The 17,296-nt window shown below is 45.9% G+C and overlaps 1 protein-coding gene across 1 annotated transcript in view; it reads right to left on the bottom strand.

Annotated features, from left to right (window-relative positions):
- MAN2C1 (mannosidase alpha class 2C member 1) overlaps nucleotides 1-17,296 on the bottom strand; it is a 36,542-nt gene extending 19,246 nt beyond the window's left edge. The window contains exons 1-10 of the mRNA XM_083460432.1: nucleotides 16,772-17,296; nucleotides 14,832-14,957; nucleotides 13,037-13,160; nucleotides 12,264-12,334; nucleotides 11,861-12,038; nucleotides 7,828-8,017; nucleotides 5,343-5,449; nucleotides 3,254-3,364; nucleotides 2,699-2,791; nucleotides 2,122-2,238 (exon numbers count right to left, since the gene is read on the bottom strand). Coding sequence (XP_083316558.1) covers nucleotides 2,122-2,238; nucleotides 2,699-2,791; nucleotides 3,254-3,364; nucleotides 5,343-5,449; nucleotides 7,828-8,017; nucleotides 11,861-12,038; nucleotides 12,264-12,334; nucleotides 13,037-13,160; nucleotides 14,832-14,957; nucleotides 16,772-16,890 — 1,236 coding nt within the window. The 5' untranslated portion in view covers nucleotides 16,891-17,296. The remainder of the gene's footprint in view (nucleotides 1-2,121; nucleotides 2,239-2,698; nucleotides 2,792-3,253; nucleotides 3,365-5,342; nucleotides 5,450-7,827; nucleotides 8,018-11,860; nucleotides 12,039-12,263; nucleotides 12,335-13,036; nucleotides 13,161-14,831; nucleotides 14,958-16,771) is intronic.

Raw genomic sequence — 17,296 nt, 5'->3', positions numbered from 1 at the left:
GGCGGATACTAGCGAGGGGAGGAGGCGCACTGTGTGCCCCGACACTCCCCACTGTGGCGGGCGCTGTACTGGCTGTGACGTCGCATGGGGGCGGTGCGTGTGTTAGTCATGCACCGTCCCGACGTCACCTTCCCGGTTTTGCGGCTCCCAGTTGTTGTTTTCTTCGGAAACGGGCCCAAGTGGCTCTTTTTGTCTTAAAGGTTGCAGACCCCTGACCTAGGGGATGCTAAGAGGCAAGGGGGCTGCAGGGGGTGGGGCCCCTCCGAGGGGCACTGATCACTTTGCATTTAAAGATTTACTATTCTTATTGCTCGCAGAGCTTTTCCCTTTTCAGTTGTGAGTTGCCACAAGACAGCCCATTATTGGTAACAGCTATTGATTTTCTTACAAACTAGCTACTGGTCATTTGTGGTGGGTGAAGGTCTGTGCGTGTTTGGTAAGTAGTTATATATAAACATTTTATGCTATAAATCTCCTTCACCCGTATGTTTTTGTTAGCAAGAGTTTGTAAAAAATATTTTTCGTTCAATAGTCTTTTTTTAAAAATTGACTTAAGAAAATTATACAGGCAGCAAAACGAAGAAGTCTAAGTTAACATTGCCTTCTACTGATGAGAAATAATAATAACTATTACAATAATGGAAATACTAAAAATACATTTACTTCCTCTTTTGAACTTCTATTCTGGTTACAATATACTACTATTCTATAAGAATCTATTATATGCTTTGCTGTCCCTTATATTATTTTATTTCCCAAATTCAACCTTACCCTCCCCACTGCTCCCCTTCACCTGTGTGATATCTCCCTAACATAATATTTTTCGTCCAATAGTCTTTGGTGAATTTCTTAGCTGCAAGATTATATCACAGCATATATTTATTTTTTGAATACACGTGCAATTAATTGTTACTGTTTTGAATTTATCTGTGGTACTACCTTCCTTAGTGGGTCTTGCAAACCACTATTCTGAATAATGTTTTTTGGAGGGGAGGGGAGACATTGAGGATGAGTTTATGGAACCAAATGGGTGGGAATCACTGATTTAGCACTATGTCGAAACCCTAAACTGTGCTTAATCTTAACTACGGTTTGTGGTGGCAGCAGCAGGGGGAGCCAGCTTCATAAACAATGGCTTGAATAATCCTATGATGCTACAGGGCAGATTTCAACTGAGGAAGAACACCCACCCGGGCACTCCTTTTAAGCAATGAAAGGAAAAGCTATTTCTTGCTCAATCTAAACCATGGGTAAGCAAACTAAGGCCTGGGGGCTGGATCCGACCCAATCGCCTTCTAAATCCAGCCTGCTGATGGTCCAGGAATCAGTGTGTTTTTACATCAGTAGAATGTGTGCTTTTATTTAAAATGCATCTCTGGGTTATTTGTGGGGCACAGGAATTCATTCATTTCACCCCATAAAAATATAGTCCGGCCCCCCACAAGGTCTGAGATTCAGTGGACTGACCCCCTGCTGGAAAACCATCTTCCGCAGAAACTGCTGCTTGCCTTCTATCACTGTGCCATTGAGAGCGTGCTCACTTATGGCTTATGTGTGTGGTACGGAAGCTGTACTACCCAGGACAGGTTGGGGTTGTGCAGGGTTGTTAAGGCAGCAGAGAGCATTGTTGGCTGCCCACTCTCCACCTTAGAGCAGATTTATGCCACAAGGTGCCACAGGAAGGCACTGGACATAGTAAAAGATCCATCGCATCCTGGTCACTGTCTCTTCGAGCTCTTGCCGTCGGGACGGAGATACAGGACAATGAAGACAAGAACGAGCCGTCTTAAGAACAGCTTCTTCTCCAGAGCGATCTCGGCCCTGAATGGGAAGCCTGGACTTTGAAAGTCATCTAATCTTCCTTGCTGTATTATACTGTATTGTTTTAATTAGTGTTTTTATAGTTGTTTTGATTTTGTGTGGAGTGCCCTACCTGGGTGGATGGAGCAGCCAAGTAATTTCGTTGTCCCCGAGAGGGAGCAATGACAATAAAGATATTATATTATATTATATATTATATTATTATTATTATTATTATTATTATTATTAAAAGTTTGCTGACCCCTGAAATTTCTAAACTATTACACTTTTTCTTGACTGAAAAACAGCAAAACAACTCACCGGGAAAGTGTTCACGAGGTTCCAGCTAAGCTTTTGCGTTAGGAACCGGTGGATCCCGCAGCCGTTCATCACTTGGGGCAGCTGTGCAGAGTAGCCAAACGTGTCTGGCAACCAGAACTGATTGTGCAGGAGAGAAACAGATGAAAGAAACAGCAAATGATGTGACGGTTGCCCTGCTGGCCAGACAACAGGTCCATCTCACCCAGCAGTCTGGTTCAAGCAGTGATCCATCAGATGCCCAGGACAACCTCACTGGTTAGGATGCAGGAGAGGGTCTTCTTGGTGGTGGCTCCTCTCAGGCTTTGGAAATCCCTTCCTACAGAGGCTAGGCTGGTTCCCTCCTTGTCCTTCTTCTGGTAGGTGGAGGCTATTCAACTGCTTTGGGAAACTAACCATTTTTTTAAGAAAAGTGCTTTTAAATAGCACTGTGCTATTGTTACTATATGTACTTTAATAGTTCTGTTTTTATGCTGGGTTTTTTCAGTTTTTGATTGAGGGTTGCATTTTGCCCCCATGCCTGAAGTCCCCCCACCCCACCCTGGGACCAAAGGACACGTCTGGCGCTGGGAGCACCTACCTCCAAGCAAAGCTTCCCAAACTCCTGCTGGAAGAACCGCTGTCCCTGCAGGAACTGACGAACCATGGATTCTCCACTTGGAAGATTGCCGTCCTGGGGGAAGATCACAAGCCTCTAACCCTATGCAGGAAGCTTAAGCCCATCACTCTTTCCTACCCCCCCCCACACCTGCACAGATTGGCAGCATTCTTCACCGGAGCAACTGCACATCCCAGACAAATTAAGTGCTCCATCTAAGAATTTTGGGCACTAGCAGCCAGAGAGAAGATCAAGCAGTATGGACCACAGAGTACAATGAGATTCTTTTCAGGGCTGGCCAACGTGGTGCCCTCTAGATGGGTCATCAGTGACCAAGGGCCATGCTGGCCGAGGCTGCTGGGAGCTGGCGTATGGAAACATTTGCAGGTCCCCACATTGGCTACCCTGCTGGAAACCTAAGCTACAAAGAAGTTCAGTTCAACACTTGCAACACAGGCAAAAGGTGAGATTTTTGCCCTTTCTGGCCTCAGGCCGCCTGTGTGGCCCAGCTACCGAGAAGGGTACTTGCCTTCTTACCATTTCCACCCAGGTGCCCCCAACAGGAATGAAACGCCCTTCTTTCGCAAACTTCTGAATTGTAGAGTACAACCCAGGGTACCAGTTCTTCACCCATTCAAACTGCTGAGCCTGCATTGAAAATGGCAAACGCATTCATTTATTTATTTCATTAATTTACACACCGTTTTGTTGAATAAAAAATAATAATCCTCAAAGTGGTTTAGGAAGAGAATAAAATCAAGTAAAGGCGACTCTTTAAAACATTCACAAAACAAAATCAGCAAGAAACTAAAAACAGATTAGAACACACATCTACATTCTACACATCTGGACAGGCTCTACTAAACAAAAATGTTTTTAGGAGGCATTGAAAGAGGGAAGTGAAGGTGTTTGCCTGACGTCAGTAGGCAGGAAATTCCAAAGTGTAAATGCACTATGTTTCAGATCTTACAATGTGAAACAGGTATTATGTGGCACCTGTAATGTAAATTTAATATAATGAAAAGTCGTCATTCTGTACCCACACCTGCAACTTGTGTGCAAAAAAAAGTGCTACCATCCAGATTTGGAGAAGCATGGCTCTAAAAATTTGAGCTAACAATCAATGTGCCCCTCATTTATAAAACACAGATCAGTCAGAGTGCTTGCAACCCTTTCAGTTCTCCAGGACAATAGAATAGTATTGCCAGGAGAGCAGCGTTTCATTTTGTATTTAGTTCCTTCATCAGAAATTATTTTTCATTAGCAATAATGTCTCTAGTCATACCAGGTAGGAAATATCTGTATGCAACATTCACCTCCATTTGCAATACAAACGCCCATGTTTTAGTTGATTAAATACAGTGGTACCTTGGTTTACGAACTTAATCTGTTCTGCAAGTCCGTTCTTAAACCAAAGCATTCCAGGGACGCGGACTTATAAAAAATATTGGGGGGGCCGGGAAAGCTCATGAATAATAAATAAGCTCATGAATATGCAAATAAAGTGGCGCCGCCTCCTCGTGAGCGAATAGGGGAGAGTGTGCTGCGCCTATTAATCAGCTCCGAAGGAAATTGGGTGGAGCTTTTGCTCGGGAGGGAGGGCAGGAGGCATGCAGCCCGACCCTGTGCATTTTGGGCTGGGGGAGGGGCGGCGATGGCGTTCTGCTGGAGGGGCGCCGGAGATTATTGGGGGGGGTGGAGCCCCCCCAAACGAATTTTTGAGGGGGCTCGGGCCCCCTCAAGCCCCATGGAGTCGGCGCCTATGAAGCATTCTTAAACCAAGGTGTGCTTTCCCATAGCAGCGGGAGACTCAATTTACACTCAACAGGAAGCGGAACATGTTCTTCTTCCAAGGCAATGTTCACAAACCAAAACACCTACTTCTGGGTTGGCAGCGTTCTTAATCCAAGTTGTTCATAAACTAAGCTGTTCTTAAACAAAGGTAAAGGTACCCCTGACCATTAGGTCCAATCGTGGCTGACTCTGGGGTTGCAGCGCTCATCCTGCTTTACTGACCGAGGGGGCCGGCGTACAGCGTCTGGGTCTTGTGGCCAGCATGACTAAGCTGCTTCTGGCAAACCAGAGCAGCACACGGAAACGCCGTTTACCTTCCTGCCAGAGCGGTACCTATTTATCTACTTGCACTTTGACATGCTTTCAAACTGCTAGGTTGGCAGGAGCAGGGACCGAGCAACGGGAGTTCACCCCGTCATGGGGATTCGAAACGCCAACCTTCTGATCAGTAAGTCCTAGGCTCTGTGGTTTAACCCACAGTGCCACCCGCGTCCCTTAAACCAAGGTACCACTGTATTTAATCAACTAAAACATGGGCGTTTGATCACTAGCTCCTTGGATCCAGCCTGCAGCCTCTGTGCCTCAGCCCCACCAAACACAAGGCAATCGGGCTAAAGTGAGCAGGGGAAGAATCCCATTCATGCAAACAGGACACAGTCGTAATCCGCATTGCTGCTGGGAAGCTGTGGCTGGAGATGTGTGAGTGGGGGGCCTGTATGTGGCTTTGGCTCTGATCACCACTGGTATGTGGTCCCCAGAAGCTGACCCACGAGGGAACACAGCCCTTGACCTAAACTAGATCCTTTCCCGTACATAGACATATTAATAATACCTGTGAGCAAACAAAGGTGAACTCCGGGTTCTTCTCCATCAGGCGTATGACAGTCACCCAGCTGCGAGCACATTTACGGATCGTCTCATCATAAGGCCACAGCCAAGCTAAGAGGACAATTGCAGGCAGGAGCTGGTTTATTCATTTATGATGCCCACGTGGCCTATGGCGGTCACAATCTTAGCTTGCCCGGCCCCATAGCAGAAGAGACAGGAAATAAGCCTCTCACATGGCATTCAGAAGAAATCAGAATCTTGTCAGTCGCATGCATGACTAGATAGATATATAATGAAGGTGCTAAATTCTGCAGCCAGAAAACCCAGATTCTGAGGTCAGCACAAGGCTTTCATGGAGACAGAAGTGTGCAGCAATTATGCCATTACAGAAATGAGGCCTTGAAGGAAGAAATGCAAGCTGTGTGCAGCAAGTGGGAAAAAACAAATGCACTTTTAATGGTGCCAAAAGAAAAATAAAAGATTGTGCAGAAAAGTCTAAGTATATAGACAGGAACAAAAAATGTCAGGGCACATGAAATTGGAGTTGCACAAAAACTGCAGTTAGATCGTCTCTAGTTTTGTAGCCTGACCATTTTTGAGATTCTACAACATTCTCTTTGCAGCTGTTCATAGCTTTCATTAGTCTATGGCCTTCAACTCTGCCCCCTCCATCCATTCCTCTCCCATCCAGTCCTTGCCAAATAATTCCATTTAAAAAAAAAAACAAAGACCTAACTCTTGGGAAAAGAGCCATGCAAGAGGAAGAATAAACAAACTGGCCTGATTTGCAGTTCATTGCATCAGGCAGGTGTCTCTCTCCCACACAAATGTCCAAGGTTGAAACACCCTTTCCACAATGTGAACCTGCCACCTAATCACACACACATTTTGTCAAATAGCACCAGATGCGCCCAGATATCCAGTAGCTGTTGGCCGGGCAGCGCAGGGGGCGTTGCTTTGATCTCTTGCCTCACCAACACCACCTAACACTAGCCAAGGCAGCAGGGGGCTCAACTTTCAAATTCCAAAAATGAGGGGTGCTAAAAAGTTGGAAGATGACTTGGAAATTCAAAATATATATTTTGGTTAAATTGATATAATTTTGTTCTGCTTAGTAAGTAAAATTGCATAGAATTCATTAAAAATGATTGCCAAGGACTTGCCCTTACATTATATATTAATATTTTATCTATTTATTTCAGCGTTACCTGACATGTTCAGAAGGTAAAATTGAAATTCTTTGGCTTTCCAAAAGCAGCTTATGTGCTTCTTCGTCAAACATAGACATAGACATAGACATAAACATGTTGTCCAATCACAAAAATAGTAATTTGAATTCCCCACACCCCAAAACACATTTTAAAGAGCATCCCTGAAGAAATTTGCAAAAAATTAAGTTTCAGCCCCTAAACTGGCATGCCCTAACCAACACTGTGGACACCGCAGTCACACGGTGCCAAGCTGCCCACTCCTTTGCCCGTCTCCCTCACCAGCAGTGGCACCTGGGGGTGGGGAAAGAAGGAAGAGGGGCAGCCCACCTCTGTCCCGCTGTGCTGAACCAAAGGAGAACTGGTGCTTTGCTGGTGCCATTGGGAGCTGTTGTAGCAATGAGCTGATATATGTTTATATTCACTGGCTTCAATATAAGCTAATTGGCTTGCTTTGATGTTATCCTTATCTGCGGGCTTCGGGTGCTGGGCTCTGAACCCAGAAAGGGAAACTCCCTGTAAGATTTGGGTATTTGCCTTCTATGCCCTAATCTGAGCAGGTGAAGCAGTGGGAAGTCCTAGACAAAGTGACGTATGCTGCTTTGTGTATAAAGACTGTTTGCATGTTTGCTTGGGTGTGGACAAACCATCTCCCTGCTGCCATGTCCGTCTGGCGACTGAAAGGCTAAGAGATCTGGCAGGCTGCTGCTGTGCTGTAAGTCTATACCTTTCTTTAGTAAAGCATTAGAACCGGCCATAGGGTGGCGCTGTGGGTTAAACCACAGAGCCTAGGACTTGCTGATCAGAAGGTCAATGGTTCGAATCCCCACGATGGGGTGAGCTCTCGTTGCTCAGTCCCTGCTCCTGCCAACCTAGCAGTTCGAAAGCACGTCAAAGTGCAAGTAGATAAATAGGTACCGCTCCGGCGGGAAGGTAAACAGCGTTTCCGTGCGCTGCTCTGGTTTGCCAGAAGCGGCTTGGTCATGCTGGCCACATGACCCGGAAGCTGTACGCCGGCTCCCTCGGCCAATAAAGCGAGATGAGCGCCACAACCCCAGAGTCGGCCACGACTGGACCTAATGGTCAGGGGTCCCTTTACCTTTACCTAGAACCGGTCATTCTGATGTTTTTGGCATCCTTATTTGGTATCCCTGCATCCCACCTCTCCCACAAGCCCTTCGTTGGGCCTGCGGTTCAGAACAACCACCCGCCACCACCCAACCCATCCACTATTGCTGGTGCCTTCCCTACAACGCTGTGCCAAAATGCACTTCTTATTACCGGAATCAATGTGGCAATGGCCCATCGCGTGGATGACATGCTGACTCTCTCCATTCTTTTGACCGAAGACGGAGCAGGCAAGTTCGTGCGCTGCAGCAAAAGTCGATGGGTTGGCAACATCGCACAGGTTAACCATCCGATTGGCTGTGTAAAGTGCCTGGAAGCTCCGCTGATTTTCCTCCCCAAGAAGCTGCATAACAGGAAAACGTTAACCATGTGCTGGCAAAATATGTCGTCCACACAAGCCTATACCAAGGAACTGTTAGGTATTTGTTTTGTATATACCACTAAATCACAAAACATATCAATGCAGTTTACAACATCAAATGGTAAAAACCATACAATAAAAACACACACAAAATTTTAAGTTAAAAGCAATAATAATAATAATAATTTATACCCCGCCCTCCCCAGCCAAGACCGGGCTCAGGGCGGCTAACACTAGATAGAAAAACAATTGATTGTTTTTATTGATTGAAATGAGATATAAAAACAAGATTAAAATCCAGCATTAAAATGCAGCCTCCTTTCAGTAGAAACTCAAATAAAAAACTTTTTTTGGGATGAAAACGTCAAGTCTTCACCAAGGCCAACTATCCAGACTGGTCCTACATGGGCCAGAAAAAAGCCAGGGAAGTCCCCAAATAGGAGTTCCATCATAGAAGGAGAAAGGAAAAAAAGAAAGAGGGGGAGGGGATCAATTTGATTCCAAGCCAAAGGCCAGGCGGAACAACTCTGTCTTACAGGTCCTGCAGAAAGAAATCAGATCCTGCAGGGCCCTGGTCTCATGAGACAGAGCATTCCTCCAGGCCAGAGCCAGTGTTGAAAAGGCCCTGGCTCTGGTTGAAGCTAATGTGACTTCCTTAGGACCCAGGACCTCTAGGGTGTTACTATTTATGGACCTTGAGGCTTTCCGTGGGGCATACTGGGAGAGGCGGTCCCGTAGGTACGAGGGTCCTAGGCCATGAAGGGCTTTAAAGGTCAAAAGCAGCACCTTAAATCTGACCCTGTACTCCACCGGGAGCCAGTGCAGCTTCAAAAGCACTGAGTGAATATGCTCCCATGGCAGGGACCCCGTGAGGAGCCTCGCTGCAGCATTCTGCACCTGCTGGAGTTTCTGGGACAGCAACAAAAAAGAAAGGCTAAAAGTAAGCATCAACAAACCATTGTGGGAGAAGTATTCTTAATTGCCTGCGTAGGCCTGGCAAAATTAAAAAAAAACTCAGCAGGCATTTAAAAGTGGACATAGAAAACATTCACTGAACCTATGTTGGCAGGATGGTTCCACAGGATGGGGTCGGTGGCACTAAAGGCTTGGTTTCTCACTGTTGTCAAACAAGCTTTGCCAACTTCGAGAAAGAGCAAGGGTGTTCCTAAAGATTATCTCAGTGACTGAGGTGAGATATAAAGGTTTAGGCCTGAGGTACCCTAGACCTGAGCTGTTCAGGGAAACCAAGTCCCAAATACAACATTAAAGGCAGCAGCACTTGCCATATTCTGGCGCTTGGTGCAGGCTGCCTAAAGATGCCAAACCACAGTGTACTATTTTCTTTTTTTTAATAAAATAGTTATTAATTTTTTTTGAAATATAACAGAAAAAATAAAAAAGAAAAAAGAAAAATACAAAATAAAAACAGTTAAAAACATACATTTTTTCTTTTACTTATTTTCTTTTAACTTATTTCCCGGACCTCCTCATACCTCCCTTTTTTGTATTCCACTTCAATTTATTGGTTCAGCAAATCCTTACCATTAGATTTTAACCCATTTATAACCCTTTTTTCATATTCTCTTAAATCATTACAGCTGGAAACCCCTTAATTGCTATCCAACATCATTCTATCATTCATTAATTTTACAATATTTCTGTAGATAGTCTTTAAATTTCTTCCAGTCTTCTTCCACCGACTCTTCTCCCTGGTCTCGGATTCTGCCAGTCATTTCTGCCAATTCCATATAGTCCATCACCTTCATCTGCCATTCTTCCAAAGTGGGTAGATCTTGTGTCTTCCAATACTTTGCAATGAGTATTCTTGCTGCTGTTGTAGCATACATAAAGAGAGTTCTGTCCTTCTTTGGCACCAATTGGCCAACAATGCCCAGAAGAAAGGCCTCTGGTTTCTTCAAGAAGGTATATTTAAATACCCTTTTCAATTCATTATATATCATTTCCCAGAAAGCCTTAATCCTTGGGCACGTCCACCAAAGGTGAAAGAATGTACCTTCCGTTTCTTTACAGTGTACTATTTTCTAAGTCTATGGCTCAATATGTTAAGAAGCAAACAGTGGGACTTGTGTGCAAGCAAGCATACGCACACAGACTGTAACTAAACACCCAATCCAAGCTGATGTGCGATGTGTGAATTCACAAAATATGGAGAAAACAAATGTTTTGCATGCAGAAGGTCCCAGATTCAATCCTTGGCAGGTAGGGGTCGGAATGTACCTTGATTGAAAACCTAGATAGCCACCTCCAGTCATCAGAGAGCATCCTGAGCTGAATGGACCCAAGATGCCCACAGTTGCTTGGGGCATTCACAAACCTCTAACTGATTAGAGCAATGGTTCCCAAAGTACGCAGTACTGGTCAGGGCTGGCCCATCCATGAAGCAGAACCCACCCCACCCCCTGATGCTTCAGCGGAGGCAGCAAGGGGAGAGGGTGTGGGGAACAAACACAAGGCAGCCCCTTCCTGCTTTGCCTCAGGCAACAAAACGGGATGGGCTACCCCTTTCCCTGGGGGTAGCAGTGGGATTATGGGGGAGGGTGCTATGAGGCAAGGGGCCAGCAGGGGGCTGCTAAAGGTGCAAATGATTGTCAGACATTGCAAAGCTGGTGTCTCTTGATCAATTTTGCCATTTTTGTTGAATTAATTAAACTAGTAGTTTGAACTGGATTTGAATAAATGTGCAATTGATTGCTACTGTTCCGAATTTTATCGCATTACTATCTTCCTTAGCGGGTCATGCAAAGTGCTGTTCTGAATAAGTGAACCAGTGAAGGCGGTGAAGGTCCTGTGTGAGTGTCTGGAGGCGGTTGGAGGATGGATGGCGGCTAACAGATTGAGGTTGAATCCTGACAAGACAGAAGTACAGGGGGCAGGTGGGTGTGGGGGACTCCCTGGTTCTGAATGGGGTAACTGTGCCCCTGAAGGACCAGGTGCGCAGCCTAGGAGTCATTCTGGACTCACAGCTGTTCATGGAGGCACAGGTCAATTCTGTGTCCAGGGCAGCTGTTTACCAGCTCCATCTGGTACGCAGGCTGAGACCCTATCTGCCAGCAGACTGTTTCGCCAGAGTGGTGCATGCTCTAGTTATCTCAGGCTTGGACTACTGCAATGCGCTCTACGTGGGGCTACCTTTGAAGGTGACCCAGAAACTACAACTAATCCAGAATGCGGCAGGTAGACTGGTGACTGGGAGCAGCCGCCGAGACCATATAACACTGGTCTTGAAAGACCTACACTGGCTCCCAGTACGTTTCCGAGCACAATTCAAAGTGTTGGTGATGACCTTTAAAGCCCTAAACGGCCTTGGTCCAGTATACTTGAAGGAGCGTCTCCACCCCCATCATTGTGCCCGGACACTGAGGTCCAGCGCCGAGGGCCTTCTGGCAGTTCCCTCACTATGAGAAGCCAAGTTACAGGGAACCAGGCAGAGGGCCTTCTCGGTAGTGGCCTCCCATCAGATGTCAAAGAGAAAAATAACTACTAAGCTTTTAGAAGACATATGAAGGCAGCCCTGTTTAGGGAAGCTTTTAATGTTTAATAGGTTATTGTATTTTAGTGTTTTGTTGGAAGCCGCCCAGAGTGGCTGGGGAAACCCAGCCAGATGGGCGGGGTATAAATAAATTATTATTATTATTATTATTATTATTATTAGGTAGAGTAGGGAGCGCCGAGGGTGAGTTTACGGAACCAGGGGAGCGGTGGCCCCAAAAAGTTTAGGAACAACAAAATTAGGCAATGGGGGAGGCGACTTCCTCTAGTGCACAGTCAGCATTTGAAGACCAAACCAGGAAGCATAAGCTTTACCTTAGCCATGTCCAGAAGAATCTCAAAGTCTACCAGAAGTTCATGGACAGCCCTGTTGAAGACCACCAGCTCTGCCTTCTGCAGGGAGAACTTCTTGTCAGGATCAGGTGGTGCAATCATGCTGCCTTTCCCAGCTCCAAACAGACTGTTGCAGGCAACCTCCACATACAGGGTCAAGCTAGGGAAGGTAAAAATGTCAGCAATCTCATCAGCCATCTATCTGTTTAATCCAGGGGTAACAAACACAGTGCCTTCCGACACTCTTCACCCTCAGCCAACATGGTCTTGACTTCTTTTTAAATGAACAATTGCTGAAAGAAAATGGAGAAAAATAGGCAACCTGACTTTCCTAGAAAAACAAAAGAGTAACTCTCTGAATGGCTAAGAGGGCTTCCTTGCTCACCTGTGGGGGTCCGTCTCCTTTAGATTATCCGTCAGAATGTAGCTGGTCTTCTCACCTTCCCGCGTCAAACCCTGTCAGATTTTGGCGGGTGGGAGAGAGGGGATCAGAGGTAACCACTGAAATGTAACACAAGAATGGACAACACTGTCTAAAGATAAGATAAGCTGTTTTAGATTTTAAACAAACTCAAGATTAGGGCTGAAACGCTCCCATGGTCCAGATGTTACTGTTGATCAGTATTTGAATTTGAGCCATTTAGGTTTTTAAATCTTTTTGTAAAAGGTTAAAACGGAACATGGGGCATAACGTGCCAACACAATCATTGACTTGTCACTAACTATTGACAATTCAATGCTGCACAAAGATACACTACTTCCTTCCAAAAGCCAGTGAGGGCTTTTCAGTTGCATGGCAAGATCTGCTGCTTCTCCCTTCACACACCCTGACATATATACTAGACTCTGAACCCTTTGTGGACATTGCCAACTCCCACCAACAAATAACTTAGTTTTGTTTTTTCAGAGAGAGAGAGAGAGAGAGAGAGAGAGAGAGAGAGAAAGAGAAAGAGAAAGAGAAAGAGAAAGAGAAAGAGAAAGAAAGAAAATCATGTGCCTGGCTTGTTTCATCTCTAGTTAAATTCAGCACCATTTAAAAGGAGCCCATCTATCTATTTTAATTCTACTCTGGGCAAGGGGGCAGGATGGATGACTTTGATACGGTCATGAGCGCTAGCTGATCAGCACTCTGCACATGCAGATGAGGTTGTCACTTACCTGCACAGGCTGGCCATCCCTCCAAATCATTCCCTCTCCTTCACTTTCCCAAAGAAGGTGGACTTCCTTTCCTGTCCATTCCCTGGGGATGCTGAGATCTACTTTGAACCAGCAAGTCTGCCATCTTAGGGAAGTGACATGCACAATTTCAGGTGACTTTTAATAAATAAATAAATAAATAAATAAATACAAACAATACTTCTAATTTCCACAAGATAACTATCTCACTAGGATGGCGAGAAATGTATTAGTGTTTGCCCAACGCTTCAATCAAAAAAGGGTCCTGAAAATCCCTGGCTCAACCAAAACACACACCATTGATGTTACTTATGAGGGCCTAGGAAAAAGATGGGGCATTCAGCCTGGTGTGATGTAACGGCACTCCGCTCAAGTTTGCTTCGTCCCATAGATTTCCGTAGCTGTGACTCAAGAATGTAGGGCTGGGGAAAATTCCCCGCTCAAAACTCCGGGGAGCCACTGTCAGTGTAGACAAGACTGAGCAACACAGACCAATGGTCTGACTAGTACTGTGGTGCCTCGCAAGACGAAAAGAATCCGTTCTGTGATTCTCTTCGTCTAGCGTTTTTTTCGTCTTGCGAAGCAAGCCCATTGACGGATTAGCGGATTAGCGCTATTAGCGGCTTTTAGCGGCTTATCTGCTGATCGGATCAGCCGATAAGCGGCTTAGCGGCTTAGAAAAAGGGGGGGAAAGGAAAAAAACCCCCGCAGGAACTCACAAGGCATTGTCGTCTTGCGAAGCAAGCCCATAGGAAAATCATCTTGCGAAGCACCTCCAAAACGGAAAACTCTTTCGTCTAGCGAGTTTTCCGTCTTGCGAGGCATTCGTCTTGCGGGGCACCACTGTATAAGGCATCTTCCTGTGTTTCTATTATATTTTTATTTTATTAATTTATATATCATCCTTCACCCAAAGATCTTGGGGCAGTTTACAAGATAAAAATACAGGATAAAAGCACAAAATAAATAGTTAAAACAAAACAATACCCCCTCGTCCCACAAACACATTAAAAAGGCCATAGAATATTAATCAGCCCAAGGCCTGGTTGAAGAGGAATGTTTTCGTCTGGTGCCTAAAGATTTATAATGAAGGTGCTGGACGAACCTCCCTGGGGAGAGTATTTCTACAAATGGGGAGCCACTGAAGAAAAGGCCATTCTCATGTTACCGCCTTCCAGACATCTCATGGAGGAGGCACATGAAGAAAGGATAGTTTATACAGTGGTGCCTCGCAAGACGAAATTAATTCGTTCCGCAAGTTTTTTCTTCTTGTGAGTTTTTCGTCTTGCGAAGCACGGTTTCCCATAGGAATGCATTGAAAATCAATCAATGCGTTCCTATGGAGACCGTCCGGGGACAGAGGGGAAGCGCCGCTCTGTCCCCTCTTTTGAAGCAAGGGGGAGAAGATCGCTTCTCCCCCTTGCCGCCCCTTGGTTCAAAAGGGGTTCGGGGAGAGAGGGGAAGGCGCTGTGCTTTCCCCTCTGTCCCCGGAGCTTGCGGGGCTGGCAATGGGGAGAAGCGAACTTCTCCGCGCCGCCCCTTGCTTTAGAAGAGGTCCGGGGACAGCGGGGAAGACGTGCTGCGCTTCCCGCTGTCCCCGGAGCTTGCGGGGCAAGCTTCGTTTTGCGAAGCAAGCCCATAGGGAAATTCGTCTTGCGAAGCAACTCGAAAACGAAAAAACCTTTCGTTTTGCGAGTTTTTCGTCTCGCGAGGCGTTCGTCTTGCGAGGCACCACTGTATGTTCCTTTAATTCATTAGCCTCTAAAGGAATACTTACGTGCTTCCAAAACAGTCTCCAACTTTCACAAGCCTAAATTCTTGTCTGACAGCTTCGTCATATGGAATCCGCTGTGAGGTTTCAAAGCAAGAGAGAGATGCCAACGAGCAGGAAGCACCAAACAACCTGCAGTCAAACACACACCTCAGTGTCATCAGCTCTTTGATATTTTTATGAAATTGCAGTATACAGTGGTACCTTGGGTTAAGAACTTAATTCATTCCGGAGGTCCGTTCTTAACATGAAACTGTTCTTAACCTGAAGCACCACTTTAGCTAATGGAGCCTCCTGCTGCCACTGTGCCGCCACCGTGCAATTTCTGTTCTCATCCTGAAGCAAAGTTCTTAACCCGAGGTACTATTTCTGGGATAGCGGAGTCTGTAACCTGAAGCATCTGTAACCTGAGGTACCACTGTACAAGTATAATTATAAATAAATAAAATAAATCTGATGGGTCACTGTGGAGAAAAAGACGCTTGACAACTTTGCTTCAGGATGAGAACAGAAATCGCACGGTGGCGGCAGCGGCGGGGGGAGGCCCCATTAGCTAAAGTGGTACCTTTTAAGAATGGACCTCCACAACGAATTAAGTTTTTAACCCGAGGTACCACTTTATTCAGAAGCAGCATTGACTCCAACTGTGGAAGTAGAAATCAGATGGCATGTTTCACAGCAAACAGTTAAAATGGCTGGAGATCAAACTGTCCAAACCCGGGAATGCTAAGTTTAGTTGAGACATTGCAGGGGATTGGACTAGATGACCATCAGGGTCACTTCCAACTCCACAATTCTATGATTAAGAGGATGGGGCTACAAGGGCCACTTTGAAACTTGGAAGTCTCATGTAGCCTCTAACAGCAAATGACAGGACTCTCGAAAGGCTCTTAAACCGTACAGTACTTATATTGTGCTATTCTCTGGACCCAACATGGCCACAACCACCTTCTAAAAACAAATATGGTCACATCAAATCCCCCATGCAGGCCAAACTGTGTGTTCTTAAGAATGTAATAACCATGAGAAGAGTCTACTGGATCCAATCAATCAATAAATAATTTTTTATTTATACCCCACCCTTCCCGATTTAAAATTCCAGGCTCAGGGCAGCTAACAGCAAATATAAAACATTGGTTAAAGTGCGACTTAAAAACAGCATAAAAACACAACATAAATGCAGCATCAATGTCAATAAAATTCTAAAATTCAGGGGTCATTTTTTGGGGGGAGGGGGGGAGAAACCCAGCCAGTAGACATCAAATGATCACCAGGGCTAACTGGCCAAGTTGGTCCTCCTAGGGACAGCAAGGAGACCAGGAAAGAGCTTAAAAGTGGGGTCCCAGAAGGGTTTCTTCATAGAAAAGGAAAGGGAAATGGGAATAGAGGATCAGGCTAATTCAAATTGAAGGCCAGGTGGAATAGCTGAATGGAATGGCCCATCTAGTCCAGCATTCTATTCTCACGGGGGGGCAATCAGATGCCCCAGTGGGAAAACCGGAAGCAGGACCTGAGCATGGGCATAGCCATTATTTTTGTTAGGAGGGGGCAGGCCTTTTGTTGGGGGGGGGCAGAAACTCAGTTAGCTATGCATTTTTATTGATTTTAATTGATTTGGGGGAGCAGTTGCCCCTTCCTGCCCCCCCTGGCTACGCCCATGGACTAGAGCACAAAAGCACTTTCCCCCGCCCCTGCAGTTTCCAGAAACTGATATTCACAAGTGTTATTTGCTCCAATTGTGGAGGCAGAGCACAGCCATCGCGGCTAGTAGCCATCCATAGCCCTCTCCTCCATGAAACTGCGACGGTAACCCACTTATAAAGCCATCCAAGTTGGTGGCCATCACTGCCTCCTGTGGGAGGGAGTTCCGTAGTGTAACGCTGCGCTGCGTAAGCCAGGTGGGGAGAATGGGGAAGGCTTTAGGTGTCGGACCAACACAAGCCCACCTGCCCCGGAGGTTGCAGTCCGTGAAGTATATCTCGGAGATAAACTTTTCGACCCGTTCGAGTGTAGTTCGCCGGTGCTTCAGTACGGCAGGTTTTAGCTCTGCCCCGGACCCCGCCATGGCTCTCCAAACGCAAAAATTAATCCCTTCGGTACGGCACGTAAATATCTCCGCTGCACAACACAACTGAGCACAATGGTTCCGCCTCCCCTGGACTCCTGAATGAGCGACTCTCGGGTTCCAGGAAACCGGAGTTGTCTTTTTTAAGGCGCAGGTGTATGAAGGAAACGAAGTCTCCGCCCTTCCCCTCAGCTTCACTTTCCACAGTAGCGAAGTTTATGCCCTTGGTGGCCAAAAGGAGAGCACTGCATTTTCCTCTGAGCCTCAACGTGTACAGTACATCTTTACCGGATGTGGAAAGCGCTTATCCGGTGAAAGATCCACGACTGATTTTTCTGCAATACAGTGCAATAGAATCTGCACAGAATGTGTAAGAGAGTTGGGCAGCCTTGCTGTGAGCGAGACA

This window comes from Podarcis liolepis (genome assembly GCF_965112155.1).
Source record: "Podarcis liolepis genome assembly, chromosome: 9".
Lineage (NCBI taxonomy): Eukaryota > Metazoa > Chordata > Lepidosauria > Squamata > Lacertidae > Podarcis > Podarcis liolepis.
The sequence above is the reverse complement of the archived record's forward strand: the minus strand, read 5'-3'. Positions and strand labels throughout refer to the sequence as shown.